Here is a 22,335-nt window from a genome sequence, read left to right as displayed (position 1 = left end):
AATTTCGGCGAGTAAATTAAGAATTAATCCCAAATTAAGATATTAACTTTACTTGCTGTTGTAAATCTAAAACATCAAATATCGATAAAGAAAATCAGTATATAACCAATAAATATGTTAATATAAAAATGTGCTTGCAAGAGAGAGATTGAACTTTCGATTTCTTGTTTACAAACTATGCAGACACTCGAAAACTAATAAAATAACGTATATTTTATGTCAGTAAATTGCAATGCTTCAGCGAAGAATTGTTCTTCATTAAGGTCAATTAAATGAGTTTATAAAAAAAAAAAAATTTGCTAAATCAAAAGAACATCGCAATGTGAAAATGACATGCCACTCATCTTTCTTCGACTGAAATGCCTTTTCTTTTTTAACCAATCTCTAATTTCGATTTTTTTATTTTTTGAAGGAATTGAAATGGTTACAGCGATAAAATCATAAGGCATGTTCTCGTGTGTTAGTGTTACAGTTGTATGTTGGTCTTGTGCATTGCATCTAGCGATTTAACAAAATACAGTAATTTTCGCCTCAAAGTCATTTTTGAGCAATGTTTTCAATAAAATAATTTCATAAATTTAGAAAGAAATAACTTTCAATTGTTATTAACAAAATTAAACCAATGCATTAATAGTAATTGTGCAATACTGGTTGAATGTAGCATGAATTATGCAAATCAACTGAACGGCCATCACATACAATCATTAAGAGAGAAGGAGCGTTCAGTTTCGTGCTGAAATCTACAGTTTTAATAGTTGCAAAATCGAAATCTAAATTAAGCGGCGTACAAAAGCATGATAAATTATTAAATTTCTTTCTGGCATTCATGAGGACTTCTAGTGTGCAACGGTTAACTCATTCGACCGCCACTATAATAAATAATAATCTATAGTATTACTAACTAGAAATTATTCATCCGATTAAATATTAGCATCGGTTGGAAATTTAACTATGTATCTTGTGACAAAAAAGCTTTAAGACCAAATATGAAGGCAAAATGGTTTAGTAAAATTATATACTCACAACAATACTTCATTAAATGTCATCTTCAAATTTGAAAATTGTCTTTGCGTAAAAAGCAAAAAGTTAATTTACCGAACTAAAAAAATAAAAAAAAAACTCGAACCATTTATACAATGTGAAACGGTTTCGTCATAGTAAACGCGAATTTATTGTGAAATTTGTGTATACACTTCAACTATTTCCGAATTTACTTAAATTGGCTCATTATGAGTCTAGGGTGTAACTTCATCTAGCTAAACCTTCAATACGTCAAAATCTTATAGTTAGACCACTTAAATGGCGTATTAATTTACCTAAATTCGTAGGTTTAAAATACATAAAATTGATATACTTTTAAGTCATTCAATATAAAACGTTGGACTACAAAACAGTATCTAAAACTTAACAAACCTCCACTCATTCTTTTTAGGACGACCCAGCGTTTCATGGGAATTTTAAAAAAATGCTACCATAGATTATCATTTTTATTATTTCTTAACTTCTATTTACAAATGTTTAATAAGCACCCAGAAGAAATAACTAGAGTTATCTCCCAGGAATAAAAGAATATTCTTTTTACTTTAATGACAGATGGTATTTAACATTATTTTCTGTATGAACACGTACAAGCGATTGTTTAGTAAAATTAAAGCTCGTGGGTTAATGCAACATGTTAGCGGGACAAGCTCGACAGTTGATGTGAGAAAAGTAGGTCTAGGTATTGAGGAAGGGTGAAGACAGGAGGAAAGCCACTAGAAACATAGCGTGATGAAGTATGTTCCTGGACTTTCAGATCAAGTAGCGAGGGATAGGAGATATTAGGGACAGCGCGACATGATGTTTTACAGTAAACAGCAGAAAAGTTGAATTATGAATCATGCTAAAAAGAATAACACCTAAGAATGAAAATTTACTACAGTGGAGCCACAAATATCGCAGAATTCAACCTCCACATTTTTCGTACGCAGCTTACAGTCATTGTGGTGGTAGATAACTTGATAAGAAATCCTGGTTTCAAAAAAAAAAAAAAAAAAATTTCATAACGTTTTAAATATTTAATTATTTCTTTAACTTTAATGAAAACTGCAGACAGAATTGTTTTAAATTTTATATATAAAATTTCAGCATTTTAATGTTTTTTTTTTTTTTTCACTTTTTGCAAATTGATTTAACAACTCGACATCAGATCCGATTTCTCGCTATGGAATTTTATTAACGTGTAGAAAAATATTTTATTAGTGTGTAGAAAAATATTTTAAAATTTTGCCCCCCCCCAAACAATCAAGATCATTTTAAAACTTTTTCTTACTGTAGGCTTATTTTTATTTGAATGTTCAAAAGTCAAAAGGAAAATTCGGTTGATTCTAATCGGGTAATCATCCTTGTTTGCATATCTGTCAGGAAATAACGTTACATTCCCATAATTGACAATTTTTATATATATATATATATATATATATATATATATATATATGAGAGAACTAGAATATCCGTCCCAAGTTAAGCAAAATTAATTCCACAAACAGCTTGACACCATTCTTATGAACCTTAAAATTATGATGCTGTACTGTTATCTATAATCCTTATTAACGTTTAAAAAAAAATCGAAATCCATTACATTATTTTGAGTCTAAAAAACAAAAATCAAAGCATCTTAAAAAAAGGTTTAAAATCGGATAATCTTTATTGCTAGCATCATTGGTGTTTAGTGACTATGGATCGATTTCATTGCAAATCTGAAATATTTACATTTCCAAATGAGAGGGTTGCCCCCTAAAACGCCCAGAATAAACTATACAAATATGAGCCATATTTCGATTAATTACATCTAGCAGACGAGTTCCAAGATTTAGAATTGTTGTTGTGGGCGAGAATCCTGTAATGAAAATTAAAAGTCCGAATTTTTCCGGCCGCAAAAAATACAATCTACCGAAATAGTGTGACTCGGTATGTAACCTTCAGCAGATTATGGTAAGAAAATAATATCCATACTCCAAGCGAATCAATATTATTTCAGGGACAAAAATAGTGCATGATTAAGGCAAAACAAAATGCAATTCATTAAATTGCACTTGTAATTGTTGAGGCGCTGAAATTAGAATAGCTGTTATACATTCTATTGAACTAGTTGGCAAATTTTAGGCGTCCATTCTGTATATGGGAGATAACTCGCTTACTTATTTTAAAGATGCTACACAGGTTTTAATTTGTCTTTGTATAAGATAAGATTAACTTTACTTTTCGACACGTATAATTAAAAGAGCAAATTTTGCCGGGAAAATTCTGTAAAATGTATTTGGTGACGGTGTATTCAATTAAAATTCAAGTCGCAGATGAATTAGTAAGTAAAAAAAAAAAAAAAACTATCAGTTTTCAAATAATTTAAAAAAATGAGATTTACAATCCCTTTTCTTGATAATACAGCAAACGTTAAATTATTCTTTTAACTATATATTTTCCCATACATATTAAAAATCAAAGTTCAAAAGATTTTCATATATTTACTGTTCACTAATGTTTAGAGTAGCTGTTTATATATTTTAGAAATATCTTTAGTTTTCGATACAGGGAGAACAATTACTCATCGTTCGATTTTGTTCTTCAAATTCAAATTCTGTCATAAATATACGTGATTTTACATATTCATTCTTGTTAGTTTTATTCATAAGATTCAGTTTAAGTTTGAATCGAGTCATGCTCTTAATGCAGCTTTCAGTAAATAAACGAATTTTAGTCTTAATTATTTACGCAAAAAAAAAATCTTTGGAATTGTCTTTTGTTTTATTTGTAAAACCAAAATATAAATCTAGTTCATTTTTCTTTCAGTGCATTGTTAAAAGCTCATATTCGTTGTCTACAAACCTCGCTTGAATCTATTTAAAAAAAAATGCATATTTTAATATGAAATAATTTAAAGTAATATTTTCAAATGCATTCAAATATAATTACATTTTTATCAATTGAGATACGAAATTTGAATTTTAATTACAAATTTTAGTTCAAAATAGCATTTTTAGTGAACTGAATGGGTAATTTACAGATTTTTAAATTGTAAATTAGTGCCGAAAATCATTTCAAACAAATTCTACTTAATGTCTTTACAGCAAGTAAATTATAGCAAGTCAAATCGTTCACGAGAATAAAATTTAGACATTTTTTTTTTGGGGGGGGGCAATATGGCAGACAATCAGGGGAGATAATCCTCTAAAAAAAAAAAAAAAAAAACAGTGACGCATGGTCGATTATCGCCATTTATGCATTCTACCATTTTGGCGTTAAAATTGGCTACGTTTATTTCACTGGTTACTGTGTACGATCTAACTTGTAACCGACTTATTTTATAAACTTGTTCGAGAATAATGCCGGGGCACATAACAGTATAAAGAATTTGCGCCCTTTAAAACAGTAAATTACCTCTCCAACATAAAAAAAACATTGAGGAAACAAATAAAAGTAGCAGAGAAACAAATGGAAAAGGCTAGAATATGAAATATTAAACTATTGTCACCGTCGTTTATGTATTCTCTCCTCTAAAAAAAAAAAAGTCTATTAGATTTGTGCAGTGATAATTGTACTCAAATTAAAGCATAAAAAACGAACTCACTATTAAAGTAATTGTTTTGAATTTTACGATCATTCTGACTCTAGAAAGAACATTTAAGAGAACAAGTTTTTCACCCCCTCAAGACTTCATTATGAACATTTTGCTAAAATCAATACTACGTGGCACCTTTACATAGTTAATAGGATTTTGTACATAAGAATGAAAGATGCAAGATAAAACAGAAAAGGACTTTTGACATTTCTCATGGATTTTTCATAATTGTACATTTCATAAAAGTACAGTGTTTATTCGAAAGCGATGAAAATGCGAGAGGCGAATCCCATTATCCGAACCTTATGTCACAAAAGGTTTTTTAAACATTTCAATTGAATCGATTGAAAACAAAATACGTAAGAGGTATTTTTTATAACTATGGCTCAATTTCTTTTTGTAAGTTTCATCGAGAACTAATTTTCTGATTCGAAACTCCGAAAATGCGTTTGTGCAATTTTTAAGGAGGGGTGTGTGACTAAACCCGAAACTCGAAAAAGTCAAATGGGGTGGGAAATACATTTTTAAAATGAAGCTTGCCTTTCAGTTAGTTATTAAACGATATTATGAAAACTTCAAGTAATGTACAGAATAGTTAAAATCCCGCAGCCATTAAGAATATTTCGAAGCTGATTCCTCACGTTCGGTGAAGGGTGGTTTCACTATTCTGATTAAACATACCGCTGAAAAAAGAGACTGAGAAATAGATTCTTATTTCACGCATGCGCACAAGTCCTAAAAATAAAGAAAAATCTTTCAATAAAACAGAAACAATCTTATTTTCTTGAAAACGAGAGGAAAGAGGCAATCGAATTACTATTAGCCTCACCCCATATTCCATCATGGAGAAGATTATAATCAAATATTTACATTTAATAAGTAATGTCGGCTTTTTTTGTTTTATTACTGAAAACAAAGAAAGTCAAGATTACGTTGATTTTTAGTCGTGTGATCAAATGATATCGAATAAATGACGGTCAATGACATTTATCGATCAGTTATTTTTACCAATGTTTTTGGCTTCTTGTCTTTGGAAAAGAAAATGCTGGTTTTATTTTTATATATATAATTCCCTTTGTTCAAATATTTCAAGTTCACCCACGTGTTCTTTTCACTTGTCCACTTGATAAGATCATGTATCTTTATCCATTGTTTTTCTTTTATGCAATAAAGTGCTCGTGTGAAATGTTAAATAAAAAATATACAAACATTTTGTGTGAAGAGGGGAGGGGAGGCTTTTGTTTAAAAAAAAAAAAAAAAAAAATCGCTTTAATTGTCCAATTTTTAAATAATTTTGTGAAAAAAATATCTATACATGACGACAGTACCCTCTAGCTAAAATCCTCAGCTTGCTCAGATGATCGTCTAGTAAACAATTATTACAAGCAAATACAAACAAAGGTTTGGAGAGGGCGATCATTGCTGATTTCGTGTTGTATGGGCCAAGTTTGATTTTGCTTTAATTACAGAAAAAGAACCACTGAAAAAAATATTTTTTCACATTTTTAATAAGATTTGATCGTATTTTAGTCTTGAAAAAATGCAAACTTATTTCACTTGAAAAAATTAAATTTAAAATTAGATAGCAGCCATTTTGTTCATGATTTTTGATTAGTGTTATTTTTCATTAATAATGATTATTTTTACATCCGTTCAATTCTGTAAGCAGTTTTTATAATTACAATGTTATGAAATTAATTTTGTTGAAATTAAAGTTGTTTACTATATATTTAGGAGTAAATACATACCCACAAACTATTCAAATGATATTTTCTAGATAAAGAAGACGATCAATTTTATCGAAAATGTGTGCAAACCAAATATTCTTTTCAACGGTGCCCATATTTCACAATGATTTCAGGGGTTTCGTGTTTTTTTTTTTTTTTTAAATCAACCAAAATTTTATTTTAGTCGAGTGATTAAGCAATCAATAGAAATAATTGTTTTTTTGTTTTAATAATTAAATGTCTGTTACGCTCAAAAATACAGAGAAGACCGAGAAATAAATAGAATTTGGTTTCGAATATTTGACAAAATGGGGAAAGGGACTAAAATTGTTTTGGATATGTCTTCGACATAACGAGTTCCGTTTTTATTTTCGAATATTGAAAAATAATTAAAATGACAATATCGTCTTAGTTCACATTAGCCATACATTCACGCACGCATGCGCACACACAAGTAAATTTAAGACCTTTTTTTCTGTGCATTTTTTATTTCCTTAGAAATGTATTTTTTATGTGACCTTTTAACTGTTTTGGTGAAAAGGCTTGCAAGATGTGTCATCGGCAACCACATGCATTTACGATCATATCTTGATAGGTTTTTAGAACTACTTTCTCCTGTTCATCTACATAAAGCATAGAGATGGCACTCAAGTCGGTCGGCACACAACATGCCCGCGGAATCTTATTAGGCATCACAGAATTCACCAGAGTCTGTACGATGGCGTGATTTGTAGTGTTCAAATAATCAGATATTGGAAAGAGACACTTTCCTTCACAAAAGTATGCTTGGTAACCACTGGGCGCCACAATCCATTCCATCCAGCCGACCTCACTAAACGATACATACATGGGATGACGTCTACAATCAAGACTGGCCTTACGCCGGCGTTGAGTTTTCTTCGATCGGCGTCCCTTCTTCTTGCCACGATCGCGTCTATGCTTAGCGCTCCGGCGTTGACGCGAGGAGATGGGCGCCGCTTTGCCGTCGTCTGAATAAGTAACTAACAAAGGCCGAGAGTTGTGCCAAGCATCGTGCTCCATGTCGGCATCCCGCTTCAAACGGATGTGTCTGTGTGGTTGGACAGAGACTGGCGTCCGAGAGGCAGTATACACACGGACAGCGAGGCCATAGTTAGAGTTAGGCTGATTCCTCCACTTATGGACTGCCGGATGGACGTCAAAGACGAGCCACGACGAAGGACGCCTCGGACTGGTTGGTACGAGCTTGGTGTCAAGAAGCCGAGTGATACATTCGCCAATATGGCGCTGACCCAACGTCGGCAAAAGAATTTCATGCACTTCAACTCTAAGGGAAAATTTCCTTTTACAGGCATTCTTATTGGCGTCGCTTTCCAGCGCCATTTTGCAGTTGTAATAACGTTTGCTGTTGTTGGTAAAGTCTCCTTCAGTGTTGAACGTGTCTTGTACGATTTGTGAAGGATCCAGAAAAATGCGTAGATCAGCAGCCGTCAGAATCTCTTCTTCGACAATATTAGAAACGTTGAAGGTAAGCGTCCAGCCATTTTCATCGTCGCAATCGTTCGGGTGATCATCTAGAATTATACAATGTAAAAAAACAAAGTTTACTTTAGTAAACAATTAACTTTCCGGTCGAGAAGACAGTTTGACTGACAAATTCTGAACATTTAAGCATATTACGTCAGTACCAAAAGCATTAAAAAATACTGGAAATATGTCATGGAATTTGGAACACCTATAATAAACGCTATAAAGTGTTTAATAAGCGGTTTCGCTTACATTTTAAAAAATGAAAATGGGTCAGAACGCCTTCAAGCATCAGTTTTATTCATTTCAGAAACAAAAATTTAATTAATCCATATTTACTCAAGTCTAATCAATAAATAAAATACATTGGACAAACCATGTTAAAGACTTACTATTGGGTTTTAGATGACCCTTATACATATTAGATATGCAAATTAAGTTCTGAAGTAAACATTACATATAGAAAAATAGATATTTGATTCTACCTGAAAATCTTTACATTTTAGGAACTTCTTTACTATAATACATTTGAAAGTTTTCCTTTTATAAAAGAAACAAATCTTTCAACAGCATATGGAAATTAAAGGTGAAAACCAATTATGCAGCACATTTCCATATTAATGGAATTAATACGCATACAGTCTTTTGAATTTCATTTCGGAGACTTGTTACAAATATAAACAAGATAAATGTGTAGCAGTAACCATGTATCTAACGAGCTTTGGTATTTTTCAGTTTTATTTATCAAGCAATATAAAACAACGATCATCAAATTGCTTTGGATCTTCAGAGGATATGACCCCATTGAGAAGGGGTTTCTAGTTATTGTACCAAAGCGTAACGTCAAAAACCTAAACCTTCAAAAGTACACTTCGGGGGATAACTGTCGTATGCGACTCTTGGAAAGCCCACAGCAAATTAAGATCAGAAAGGGTCGAAACCCAACAGTGATCCCAACGTCTTAATGGCGAATGCCACCCTACACGGTAACGTTAACAGAAAAAAAAAGGGTAGAAAACAGACAAAAAATAAAAATTAAGTCATAAAACCTATGGGAGATTGATGTTATTGCATTTCCACCTTTCTTTTTGTAATTACTATACGACAATTCTTATGTCTACTGTTTTAAATTTTCCGCATATTCCTGCGATTTACATTAGCTGCCGGGATATTCCGGCGCAAAGTACCACTTTTTTAAAAGAGTTCTCGGTGTTAACTATTCTGGACTGTGGCAAGAACAGAGAAAAACTGAACTTTGGTTTAAGACTACAAGAGCTTACCTTGGTGATAGAAACTTCTCACGGTATTGGCGGGTAAATATCCCCGTCCACTCGTTTGAGAATTTGGATAGGCGTGTTCCATTTGTTTGCTGTACAAGTCCCTCATGTATTTCGGGATGACCGGTTTGCCCCCATCTAATTTCGGGCGAGCTTTCATGCCAAATACTCGTAAGAGTCTCATTTCGAATTCACGGAACATTTCGTCATGGAGGCGAGGCTGATCAGGTTTTCTCGGTGGCGATGATGGCGGCGGCTCTGATGATGGTGGTGTTTGTGTATCGGAAAATTGCTGTAGAGTTTGATGACCTGCAGCTAGAAGACTTGCTGGAGCCTGGCCGAGCAGAAAGACGATTAAAACTACTGCCAAGTAGAGTTGCTGTTTTACTATCATGATGGAACCGCCTGCATGAGAGAAAAAAGATCCAAAATACAAATTTTGACAGAGTAATCAGAGTAACATACAAGAAATACAATAGTCAAGCAGTGTTATTTTTTGGAAGAACATTTGAAAACTTCCAATTTATATACATCATTTTAGATGTTTTCTCTTAAGCTGGTTTAAATCATTAATTTTAACGCTTTTTCACCGGAAAAGAAAATCAGTCGGTAAATAACATGAAAATAGTTTGCTCAAAATACAGAAAATGATCCTCCCTTCTGTCTGATGTTTGTCAAAAATTAAAAAAAAAAAATCCATAGCGAATGCAGTTGCATTTAATTTTGTTGAACTCGTGTACATCAAAATTGTTTCATCAATACGAAATACAATGGCGGCCGAGATGATCGCTTAACCTCGCTAAACTTAAGCAATTACATGTTTTACAAGTTTTTTTAACCAACTGTTCAGCATGAACCCCAACCCTAATCCCAGCTAAACAATTATCTCCGCCTAAATTTTTGTGGATAGTTAAAATTGACGGAAAACGGTATGATCGTCTCAATGGCATTGAACGTGTTTATAGTTTGGGATGAAGTGAATTATAAATCCGGTCGTGGCGTTTCTGTTTGCTAAACAAGAGTTTGAATGGGAATTGTTTTCATGTGACAAATTTCAGATAAGTTTTAGTTTTATTTATGTGTAAAAAAAACAAAAAAAAAACACACAAACACACACACACACACAAACTCTGTACTCATGTAGAGGGTGATCCGGACGTAACTCAGCGCACGCTCGGCTTCCCCCGGAACATGACGTCAACAGCCGGAGTTAGCTGAGCGTCGCCGAAGAAATTAAGCAGTTTGACGTTGCGATGGTTTTCGACGCGACGCTCGTTCGCGCAAGTTGAAAATTCAAAACAGCAGACGACAATCATGAACACGAAAACAAGTTAGTCTAGAAAAAGATAAAAACATTTGCGTACTTTTCCGTAAAGAAGAAAACAGCAGCAGGAGTCCTGGAATTTTGTCAGGATAGGAGATTGCTTGCACGAACGCAAACGTGTGTATCTCTTGTGGACATAAACTGTGCTTTTATTATTGTAAAAAGCAGAGTATGCGATGGATATGCCTGGAGGTGCCAGGCTGGAAAATGGCGAACGTTCACCTCTATCCGAACAGGGACTTTTTGCGCAAAGTCTAGGCTGGCAGTTGCAATAATAAAACTGACCTATTTGTGGGCGTTCGAGAGAGCAATGCAAAAAGACCTCCAACGCGAATGTAGAATTTGCTCGACGCACACCATCGTCGATTGGAAGAATTTCTTAAGAGACATTTGCGGGGCATATTTTCTGAGGAATCCCCAGCAGATAGGAGGCCCAGGCCATACAGTGGCGGTAGATGAAGCTTTGTTTAACCGTAGAAAGCATAACGTCGGCAAGTTACTCACACCGGTCTGGGTCTTCGGTGGATACGACCCCGCCGAAAAGCAGGGTTTCTTGGTGAGTGTACCAAACTGGAATGCCGAAACCCTCCTTCCATTAATCAAAAATATATCCTGCCGGGGACCATGGTCGTATCAGACTGTTGGAAGGCATACAGCAAAGTGGGGTTGGGGGGGGCAAGGGCATCACAATTTGACGGTGAACCACAGCCTTCACTTCGTAGATCCAAAAACGAAGGCTACGACGAATCATGTGGAAGAAAGCTAAACAAAGTAGAATGCGGGACCAACCGGGAGCTTTTGAATACATATCTCCTAGAGTTTATGTGGAGGCAAACATTTGGTAAAGCTCCGTTTGTCTCCATATTAGCTAACATTGCCAAAAGCTCTCCGGTTGATGACGAGCTTCCTTGCACGTCCGCTATCACCTCTTCGTTGACTTTGGCGTTTTAGGGATTTTTTCTTAAAATTGTTTTGACAAAAATAAAATGCATAAACAAAAACTTTATGAACACAAAATTCCTTGAAAGTATTGGTACTAGTGCAGAGAGCGATCCGAACGTAAATAACGTTATTATTTAAAGTGCCATTTTTAACATGAGGAGGGGGTGTTTTGTACCTATTCTATACTTCAACCTTACAATTGAATAATAATAATAAAAAAAACTTTAATTAAACTTGGAAATACGATTTAAAAATAGCGCGGATCACTCTGCACAAGCACTAAAGTATTTAATTTACTTACTTTTGAACCTTTTCTTGTATAAAAAAAAATATGTTACATTAAAAAAAAACAATATTAAAAACATTGTTTATAACATTTTCCTTTACAGTTAATAAAACTGTAAATTTAAGATAGGTTTCTCTTTTCTTGTTATGCTTTCATCGGCGAGACTCGGCTTACTCCGACTGTTGATGTCATGTTCAGGGCGTGCGCCGAGTTACGTCCGGATCACTGTTTGCATGAGTACCAAAAATTCATTTCATCGGATTTGTTAACACTTTGGAAGCCGGCATAGCCGATTTATTAGGATATTAAAATAATTGTTCGGAAGGCATCAACATCCTATTTTAAAAGGTAAATATTTAATTTGCCTTAAATTTAGGCATCGTAATTTAAGCCTCACAAACCAAGTACAAGATATAATTTCTGAAGTATTGAGGTTAATCATTCTGCACAAATCTGGTATTAGCTCAAGCTGCAGAGTAAAAATAGCGATCGTTTATAGTAAGTAGTATGTTAAAACGTACTAATTATTTCACTTGTATCACGAATGGAAGTAACGACCACATTCACGAATATTCAGCTGTTTTACTAAATTCAAGATGTGGCTAAAACCACACGTTTTGCACTTTTAACCGACGGAAGGTTAAAACGTTTAGCGATATAGCCTCGTTTCTGGCAACAAATTGCGACTGTCAAGGAGTTAAACCGAAGACCTCATTAAGAAAACAATAGCAAATGGTGTTTTAATTAAAATATGACCAAGAATTTATTTCAGCATAGGGATTTCGAAAAGATTGTGGCACCAATTGACGAAACCCCCTTGCATTTTTACATATTAAGACAAAATTGTAAAACTATATTTGGGGTTGATATGGGGGCAAGTCTTTCCATTGGAAAACTTTCCAAAGAGTCCGTGGAAATAGAATAGTTAACACTAACCCGTAAAAAAAAAAATTTAATAAAATACAATAAACGCATTTGTTTCTAGCATACTAAACAGGTACTAACATTTTTGACGACTATGAAATCAATAGTTTTCGCGGCAATTTTAATTTTTACTTTAATTTTAAAGTCTGCCAAGATGCACTTTCTGGTCGCCATTAAAAGTTGACAAAGGCAGATTTTATAGAAAAAAATGTCGTAAACGTTAAAACTTAGCTAGTTAGATAATCACGCACCTTAAAATTAACTTATCCCTTAAAAAATGTTAAGAGTGAATTTAAGAATCGCAAAATATAACACTTCAAATTAGTCGTTGCTTTAACTACACAAATAAAAAGATAATATTGAAATTGGCAATATTTTTTTTTATAATCGAAGCTAAAAAAAATAAAAATTACCGTTGAATTTAAGTTTATTAAAAAGATTACGCATAATTTGAAAAATTTAACTTTACTTTGTGTAAAAAAAAAAAAGGGGAACTCGAAACTGATTAAGTAATTGTCGGAGTATAAAAGTAAACGAGATAAGCGTGTAATTCGAGGAAGGAGACAAATGAACATAATCAAGAGGGAAGAACTTTTAAGAAAGCAAAGTTATGGCGTCGTCGTATCATGTCGAGGACACGAAAATGTTGCTACTGATAGAGATCTCGGTGGGCAACAATATCGATGAACATAAACCGAATTTGTTAAGTGTTCATTCCGCAAATATAAAACTTTACCCAAGATTGCTGGTAAGTGTAACAATAGTTTCGGATCACTCAGCACATTTGCCGAGCTGATATTAACGGATCGAACTGCGATCGCACTTACATTTGTTCAATGGTAAGTACCGAAAAAGTACTTAGTATGTAATTAAAGTGTTTTACAATTGGAGTAACGGAGATATTTTACCATAAGGAAGTAATGGTTCAGACGCGTCATTCAGTTGCCCATACTTGTGTAACAGACTGAAACAAAGTGTTCAGCGTGTGTTTTTAAATAGAAATAAAAAGACTGGCAAATAATTAAATGAGCCAATTTGATGAAAATATCATTTTAAAATAAAACTGTTTGCCCCCTCCCCCAAAGGCATATTGGCACTGAAGTGCAAAATGCTATTGACTTAGGGGCCAAAGGCGGGGGACATTTAAAGAAATACTGGTCACGGGTTTTTTTCTGCGATTAAAGAACAACATTGAAGAAAAAGTCTGATTAATGAGGCGTTATGGACAAGTGATAACGATGACTTTACGTCGAATAGCAATTTGGTTTGAACAATAAATGCAAAAAATAATTCAAACCTGTTTTGAAAAGGACTCCAGGGAGCGCGTCACAAACGTTTGTTATCGAAATAAATCTCGTGTACCCGACGACATGTGATTGTTCTTGATATACAGACGTGGTGTGTTGAGCTAATAACTTCCGGCTTATTTGTTGGAGAATATTGTACTCTAAACATAGGTATTTACCAATAAAAAGAAACGTGGATTGTTCAGATTTGAACGAAACGAAATTAAGTCAAAGATTGAAATTAAAATAGTTTTATTGCAAAATATTGTTAAAATGCAATGTTAATTTATTAAAATTTGAAAATTACGTCGGATACCGAATAAAAAGGCGAACAAGATATGATTTCATTTCGATTTTTACGAAGATAAAAAAAAATTGGCGATTATGAAGTATCGACGACTTTAGGTCCGGTCGGTGAAAACCTCGCCTTGATGTAAATATGATCCAATTATCAAACCAGACTTCCTGATTTATTGTATAATAAACAGATTGGCGTGAAAGAAAATATGTGAATGTTTGGTACTCAGTTTTGTTTTTTATATACATTTTCCGCATAAAATAATCGATAAAACACTATTGTGTTACTGTGTTATTGTTGATTGCAAAATAGTATTATAAAAAATATATTACTTCACTAAATTTATATTGATTTCTTTATATTTATTAGAAAGTATTTTATGTTTGTCATTTTTGTATTCTCATATATTTTTTGAAAAATAGAATACAATATTTTTCAATGGTTTGAATCTGAAGCAGATTCCGAGCGATGCGATGAACTAGTGTCGAGAATTTCTGTAAAGAAATAAAAATGTGTACAAAAGTTTCACATATTTTCTTAACACAAACCGAAAGTCCTAGGGGCAAGGTTCTAAAATCACAAAATACGTGTAGCAAGAAAAAAGAATTAACTGTCATAACATGTTAGAATGACTCGACAGTGTGTGGGGGGGGGTTAGGTACATTAAATTTTAATTCGAAAAAGATTCCCCACTTTAAAATATTTTTAGTGGGAATGACACCTTATCTCTTGCGTTAATAATGTAGAATTTCATTTTTTTTCTGGAGGGAGGAATATATCGAATGTTGTTATTCGATGATTTGTTTTATTTTTATTTTGTGTGTGTGTTTTATTGAAATATTTTGAAGTAAAAATACTTTTGGTGTACCCCCCCCCAAAAAAAACAAACAATCAAAAACACTTAAGAATATCTGCCAGTGAATTTAAACTAAAACAGCAAGTACATCCGGTTTGGTTAGCGGACCATTTGTACATCAGTAAGCGTTTTTAACTGACTATTGGCTTAATTGCCGATACTTCTAACTCACCAAAAGTTTATTAATTTAAAAAATGTGTTTCCATTATTATGTTGGTGCAGAAATAATGTTTCTGGGCATGAAGTTGAACATCAAAAACCATTATTTTTGCAGTAACCTTATAGTTTTTTTTATGTTGTAATTTCGAAAATTTCTGGATATTATTTTTCTTCCATTCTCTTGTTTCATCTTTTAGCATACGGAAATTAGATGAGAATATAGGGGTTAGGTAAATCCGCCTAAATTTACCGAGAACAGTTTAAGTGTCCAATAATCTGGATTACATAAGTTTGATTGTGACTGGTGTTGTAGTAATTACGGCTCGTGACTGCTGGCAAGACAATCAAATTTCATGATAATGTGAAACAGATGTCAAATATAAAAATTAGAGTCTACTTGTATAAAAATTATTAATATTTATTGAAAATATATTATAGTAAGATAAATGTATTAAAATTATTAATATTTAATTAAAACGAATTATAGTTACATATATGCATAAAAATTATTAATATTTATTTAAAACACACACACAAACACAATAATCAATGCTTGTAATATACAGGGTATATACAATATACCAATGCGGGTATGTGGGTGTGAGGTGTCAACATATAATAGACAAGTTCAATACACGAACCGAATAATATTACAGGAGACTGTTCTTTAATATTCTAGTCTTTACGAACTACCGTATCCAGTTTAAGTATGTGGTCATTGACAGGAATAACTTGAACATGGTTTGCGTTACACTGGTTCCTTTGTTCGCCGGCGGTTGCCACTTGAAGGCGATAGAATCAAAATCCTCCCAACTTGGTTGCATGCGAAGTAACACCAACACAACTTCTTATCACATGTTTTAAGTGTCTTTAGTTTTGCATGCATATCAGATTGAATCTGCCGGCTAAGTCTTCGCAGGACTTTCCGACTGACTCATCTATTTCTCCGATTTTCGAAAAATCTTTTTATTTTGTTTTACAACTTCGACCTCTTCTGATACGTCTGTTAATCTATATTGCAGTTCTGAATTGTGTTATCTTCGATGCTTTCAAACGAGGCCAATGCTATCGTTTATTGTTTCACATTCCTTTTGTCAAATATTTGTTTACGTTTCCCAAACTAGCTTTCTAGCATTTTTTGTTTAGCTATGCAAACTGCATAGTTAATCGATTCTTCGTTAACGCAAGGCTGCAATCTGTTAAACGGATATGAGAGTATTCACCAAACATGTATATATATATACACTTATATATATACACTTATATATACATGTAATTATATACACTTATATATACATGTAATTATATACACTTATGTATACATGTATATATATACACTTATATATACATGTATATATACACTTATATATACATGTATATATATACACTTATATATACATGCATATATATATAAACTTATATATACATGTATACATATACACTTATATATACACATGTATATATATACACTTATATATATACATGTATATATATACACTTATATATATGCATGTATATATATACACCAAACATGTATATATATATATACACTTATATACATACATTTATATATACATGTATATATATACACTTATATATACATGTATATATATACACTTATATATACATGTATATATACACTTATATATACATGTATATATATACACTTATATATACATGCATATATATAAACTTATATATACATGTGTACATATACACTTATATATATACATGTATATATATATACACTTATATATATGCATGTATATAAATACACTTATATATACATGTATATATACACTTATATATATACATGTATATATATAAACTTATATATACATGTATATATACACATATATGTACACTTATATATACACTTATATACATGTATATATACACTTATATATAAATGTATATATACACTTATATATACATGTATATATACACTTATATATACATGTGTATATACACTTATATATACATGTGTATATACACACATATATACATGTATATATACACTTATATATACATGTATATATACACTTATACATACATGTATATATACACTTATATATACATGTATATATACACTTATATATACACTTATATATACATGTATATATACACTTATATATATACATGTATATATACACTTATATATGTATATATACACTTATACATGTATATATACATTTATACATGTGTATATATAACTTATACATGTGTATATATACATTTATACATGTGTATATATAACTTAGACATGTATATATATATACATTTATACCTGTGTATATATAACTTATACATGTGTATATATAACTTATACATGTGTATATATAACTTATACATGTATATATATACATTTATACATGTATATATACACTTATACATGTATATATATATACACTTACATATGTATATATATACACTTATATATGTATATATATACACTTATATATGTATATATATACACTTATATGTATATATATACACCTATATATACGTATGTATATATACGTATGTATATATATACGTATGTATATATACGTATGTATATATATACGTATGTATATATATACGTATGTATATATATACGTATGTATATATATATACGTATGTATATATATACGTATGTATATATACACTTATATATGTATATATACATGTATATATACACTTATATATACACATGTATATGCATATATACACTTATATATACACATGTATATGCATATATACACTTATATATACACATGTATATGCATATATACACTTATATATATACATGTATATGCATATATACACTTATATATACACATGTATATGTATATATACACTTATATATACACATGTATATATATACACTTATATATACACATGTATATGCATATATGCACTTATATATACACATGTATATGTATATATACACTTATATACACATGTATATGTATATATACACTTATATATACATGTATATGTATATATACACTTATATATACGTGTATATATACACTTATATATACATGTATATATACACTTATATATACATGTATATATATACACTTATATATACATGTATATATACATCCACTTATATATACATGTATATGTACACTTGTATATATACATACACTTATGTATATATACATAGATATACATGTATATATACATACACTTATTTATACATATATATACATGTATATATGCATACACTTATGTATATACAAATATATATACATGTATATATACACTTATGTATGTATACATATATGTACATGCGTATATGTGCATATATGCATGTATATATATGTATATATATATGTACATATATATACATATATATACATGCATATATGTACATATATATACATACACTTATATATACATATATATACATGTATATATACATACACTAATATATATACATGTATATATACATACACTAATATATATACATGTATGTATATACATACACTAATATATATACATGCATATACACACACTTATATGTATGTATATATATATATACATACACTTATATATACACATGTATATATACATACACTTATATATATATTTACATGTATATATACACTTATATATACATGCATATATACACATACTTATTATATATACATATGTATATATATACATACACTTTTATATACATATACATGTGTATATACATACACGTATATATATATGTATATATACATACACTTTTATATGCATATACATGTATTTTTATACATATACATGTATACACACACGTATATATATATATATATATATATATATATATATATATATACGTGTGTGTGCACAGTCGGAGCCCCCCCCCCTCCGCAGTGCGCTGGAAAGAAGTTTTACATGCCTCCTCACAATGACCTAGTTTAAAGTATATTTATCTCTACATTACACGGCAGATAACCTACTGTTAATTTTATGAAATTATCTTTATATAATCGCTTGAATTTAAGTTTAAAATGCAAAACGTCAAGTATCATGGTTCAATTGTGCTCTAGATAAAACATTAATTTCGAATTTACTAATGTCTTATAAAAGAATCTACTGTTGATGTTTCATGCCGGACCCTTTTGCTTGGGCGGTAATAACTTTCTAAATACATTTTTGATGTTAGATTGTATGAAAATGTTAACTTTGGTCAAAATCAGATTGTTCCTTCTTTAATCGGATTTTTTATACTTATCACAGGACTTCAAACACAAGAAACATAAAAGTGCATTCGTATGAAATTTAAAAAATCAGTCTAGCCGTTTCCGAGTCCATCTTGAACGCACACATATGCACACACACACACACACACACACACACACACACACACGCAAATTGCCTAGTAGTCATTATTATAAGCATGTTCTTCGTTTGACAAATAATAGAACATATAAAACGGAAAAGGAAACACTAAAAATCTCTGAACATTTGTGATTTTTAATATTTTATGCACGTTTAATTTTGAATAATAAATAAACAAAAAAGGATAAAGAATTTCTGAATCCGATAAAAACATCTGATCGAAAGTGTTGATTTGAAATCTGCAGTTTGTTTTGGCTCTTAGTTCTACTACTTAGCCCCGTCGCCGTCGATTGATCTCTATGATAATGGAAATCAGTGGGTCAACCTAGCATAAATTTCTAGATTTTTGTACAAAATAGAACACACTAGTTAGGCGATAATTACTATATATGTATAAGTATTATGGTAGGGCAGTGGTAACGGTTCGCAAATGCTGGTGAGTTAGTTGAATTATATATATATATATATATATATATATATATATATATATATACATATATATATATATATATAATGCAATTAGGTTATCAAAGGTTATAGTTTTCACAAGACCTTATCAAGATAGAAAAAGCTCAACACTGTTAAGAAGGGCAATTAAGTAAATAACATTTACACAAAATTTACTATTACATCAGAACAATAAAATAATTTAAAAAAGTAAGAAAAATACTTGTTTAAGCAATGGCATTTCGAAGCTAACTGCGTCTCTTCAGAAGAGGAGAAGGGCCAGAATTATACAACATGTAAATATAGATAGAAACTCGTTTAATAGTATTTAGATATGAAATGAGACTGAAAAAGAAAATTACGAAAATATTAAAAGTAAGTATAAAGTATAAAATATAATGTTGCGACCTTTGGAAAAGGCAAAACAATGAAAAATATGAAACTAATAAATAACTCGTTGGAAGGAGATACGTATACGAGAAGAGGAAGGAGAGAATATAGAAATTAAAAATAGAATGGTATATGTAAGTTATAGTGAAATAATAATAAATTAGGGGTCATTAATAGGAATAATTAAAGGAGAGCAGACAGTAAAAGAAAAAAAAAAGTGAAGAGAAATGCGAAAGCGATGTGAGTAAAACTGGAAACGGAGGAAGCAAAAACAAAGATACAGTAGGGTCAAAAGCTTTTAATAATCTAAATAAACCTTGAAGAAGTTCTACGAATGTTCAAACATAAAAGAAAAAAAACAAAAGTGGAATCTTTAGGTTGGGGTTGCGGATAGTGAAGAATATGACAACTGTTTAAGAATCCCAGTACAGGTGAGTAGAAAAATAGGTCTTGGTAAAGTTTCGTAGATTCTTGTACATACTTATAAAGTTATAAATATTGGAAAAATCTTGTGAATTAATGTGAAAATATAATAAAATCCTAGCAAAAATCTTTAAACGAGGATATTAACGTGCGAATTCCAAAGATCGGTAGGTTTCACACGCATCAAGGTAAATATTTATATCGTGATATAAAGCTGGATTATTAAACAAATCGTATATTCCAGAGCTATTCTAAAAGAGTTGAATGTGTTCTGAAAGCCGGCTAGGTCTGGTCAGGTTCTTGCTAGGGCGGATAAAATGTATCAGTATATAACGCTCAGAATATATGTCCTCCTATTATCAGGTTGACAAAAGAATTTCTTGCGGTTTTTTACTTTTAAATTCAAATATTTCTGCTCAAGCAAAAATTTATTGATCGATATAAGTACCATGAGTAGCAACAAACTTTTCCCCATGCAAAACAAGTGTATTTATACCAGTAATATAAAAATCTTGCGCTAGGGTGAAGATGAAGTCGCTGAAAGTGTTTTTGATATCGCTTAAGTTTTTGAAGCAGTTGTCGAGATACTTAGAAAGAGGTAGTCAGTAGGTGAGAGATCTAAGGAGTATGGCGGATGAAAGAGTTTCGCAGCCCAATTTATTCAACTTCTACTGGGTCGCTATAGCAACCTGCGACCAGGCATTGTCATGAAGGAGAATTGGTCCTTTTCTGTTTATTAATGCATTTCATCCACTTCATAACAGTACTTTCCGCCTTAATGATTTCGCCTATATTAAAAAAAAAAAACTGTAATGGATGATTCATTATTTTTTTTTTGTCTTTCCTATCTCTCCCAAGTGGCGGGAGATCGTCTAATTCAGAAGCAAGTTCTCGAACAGTTGTGCGTGGATTGGCTTTAACTAAGACTCTTAATTGTTGTCAACATCCGATAGTCGACGACTACGCTCATCATCTTCAAAACTCTCGTCACCGGCACGAAACTACCATTGTGCTGTGCGTTCAGTATTTGTTCCTGAGCCAATCGCGAGCTGTCTCAGCAGCTTTTCGGCCTAGCTTGAATTGAAATAAGAAAATTTTGCGAATTTGCTTTTTTTTTTCATCGTATATTCAACATTTTGAAAAGAAGACATTATTGCGTTAAAACGATTGTAATTTAAACGATTAAATAGTGTGAAAAACGCTTTTTAAATTAATATATAAAATAAAGGTATTATAACGAAAACTTATTAAAAAATACATCATTTTAAATCAAAATTAAAACTTCGCAAGAACTTTCTTCTCAACTATAAACTTATAAAAGAAAATGTGTGTGTATATATGTTACTTTGTCCCATATGGAGTCCGAAAGGGCTGAGCCGATTTCTTAAATTTTACACGGAGGTACTTGAGGTGTCTGGGAATATTCCATAGGTTTTTTTTATCAGAATGCGTCCGATAAGTACCTAAAATCTATAAGTATCGAAAATCGATAATTATTGAAAATCGATAATTATTGAAAATCGATAATTGAAAAATCTGATTAAAAATGAAATCCGGTTTTGATGAAAATTAA

At 31.3% G+C, this 22,335-nt stretch overlaps 1 protein-coding gene across 8 annotated transcripts in view; it reads right to left on the bottom strand.

Annotated features, from left to right (window-relative positions):
- Nucleotides 1-5,357: 5,357 nt before the first annotated feature.
- The window catches only part of LOC145256381 (bone morphogenetic protein 2-like), a 146,439-nt gene continuing 129,461 nt past the window's right edge, over nucleotides 5,358-22,335 (bottom strand). For 7 of the 8 annotated variants that reach the window (XM_080115210.1, XM_080115211.1, XM_080115213.1 and 4 more), the window contains 2 exons: nucleotides 9,111-9,512; nucleotides 5,358-7,877 (listed from right to left, as the gene is read on the bottom strand). In XM_080115210.1, coding sequence (XP_079971336.1) covers nucleotides 6,880-7,877; nucleotides 9,111-9,512 — 1,400 coding nt within the window. In that variant the 3' untranslated portion in view covers nucleotides 5,358-6,879. Of the gene's footprint in view, nucleotides 7,878-9,110; nucleotides 9,513-13,880; nucleotides 14,011-22,335 lie in introns of those variants that run through there. The other variant, XM_080115217.1, reaches the window with a different exon arrangement.

The sequence above is a fragment of the Euprymna scolopes genome, chromosome 32, assembly GCF_053919585.1.
Source record: "Euprymna scolopes isolate OS-2025 chromosome 32, ASM5391958v1, whole genome shotgun sequence".
NCBI lineage: Eukaryota > Metazoa > Mollusca > Cephalopoda > Sepiida > Sepiolidae > Euprymna > Euprymna scolopes.
The sequence above is the reverse complement of the archived record's forward strand: the minus strand, read 5'-3'. Positions and strand labels throughout refer to the sequence as shown.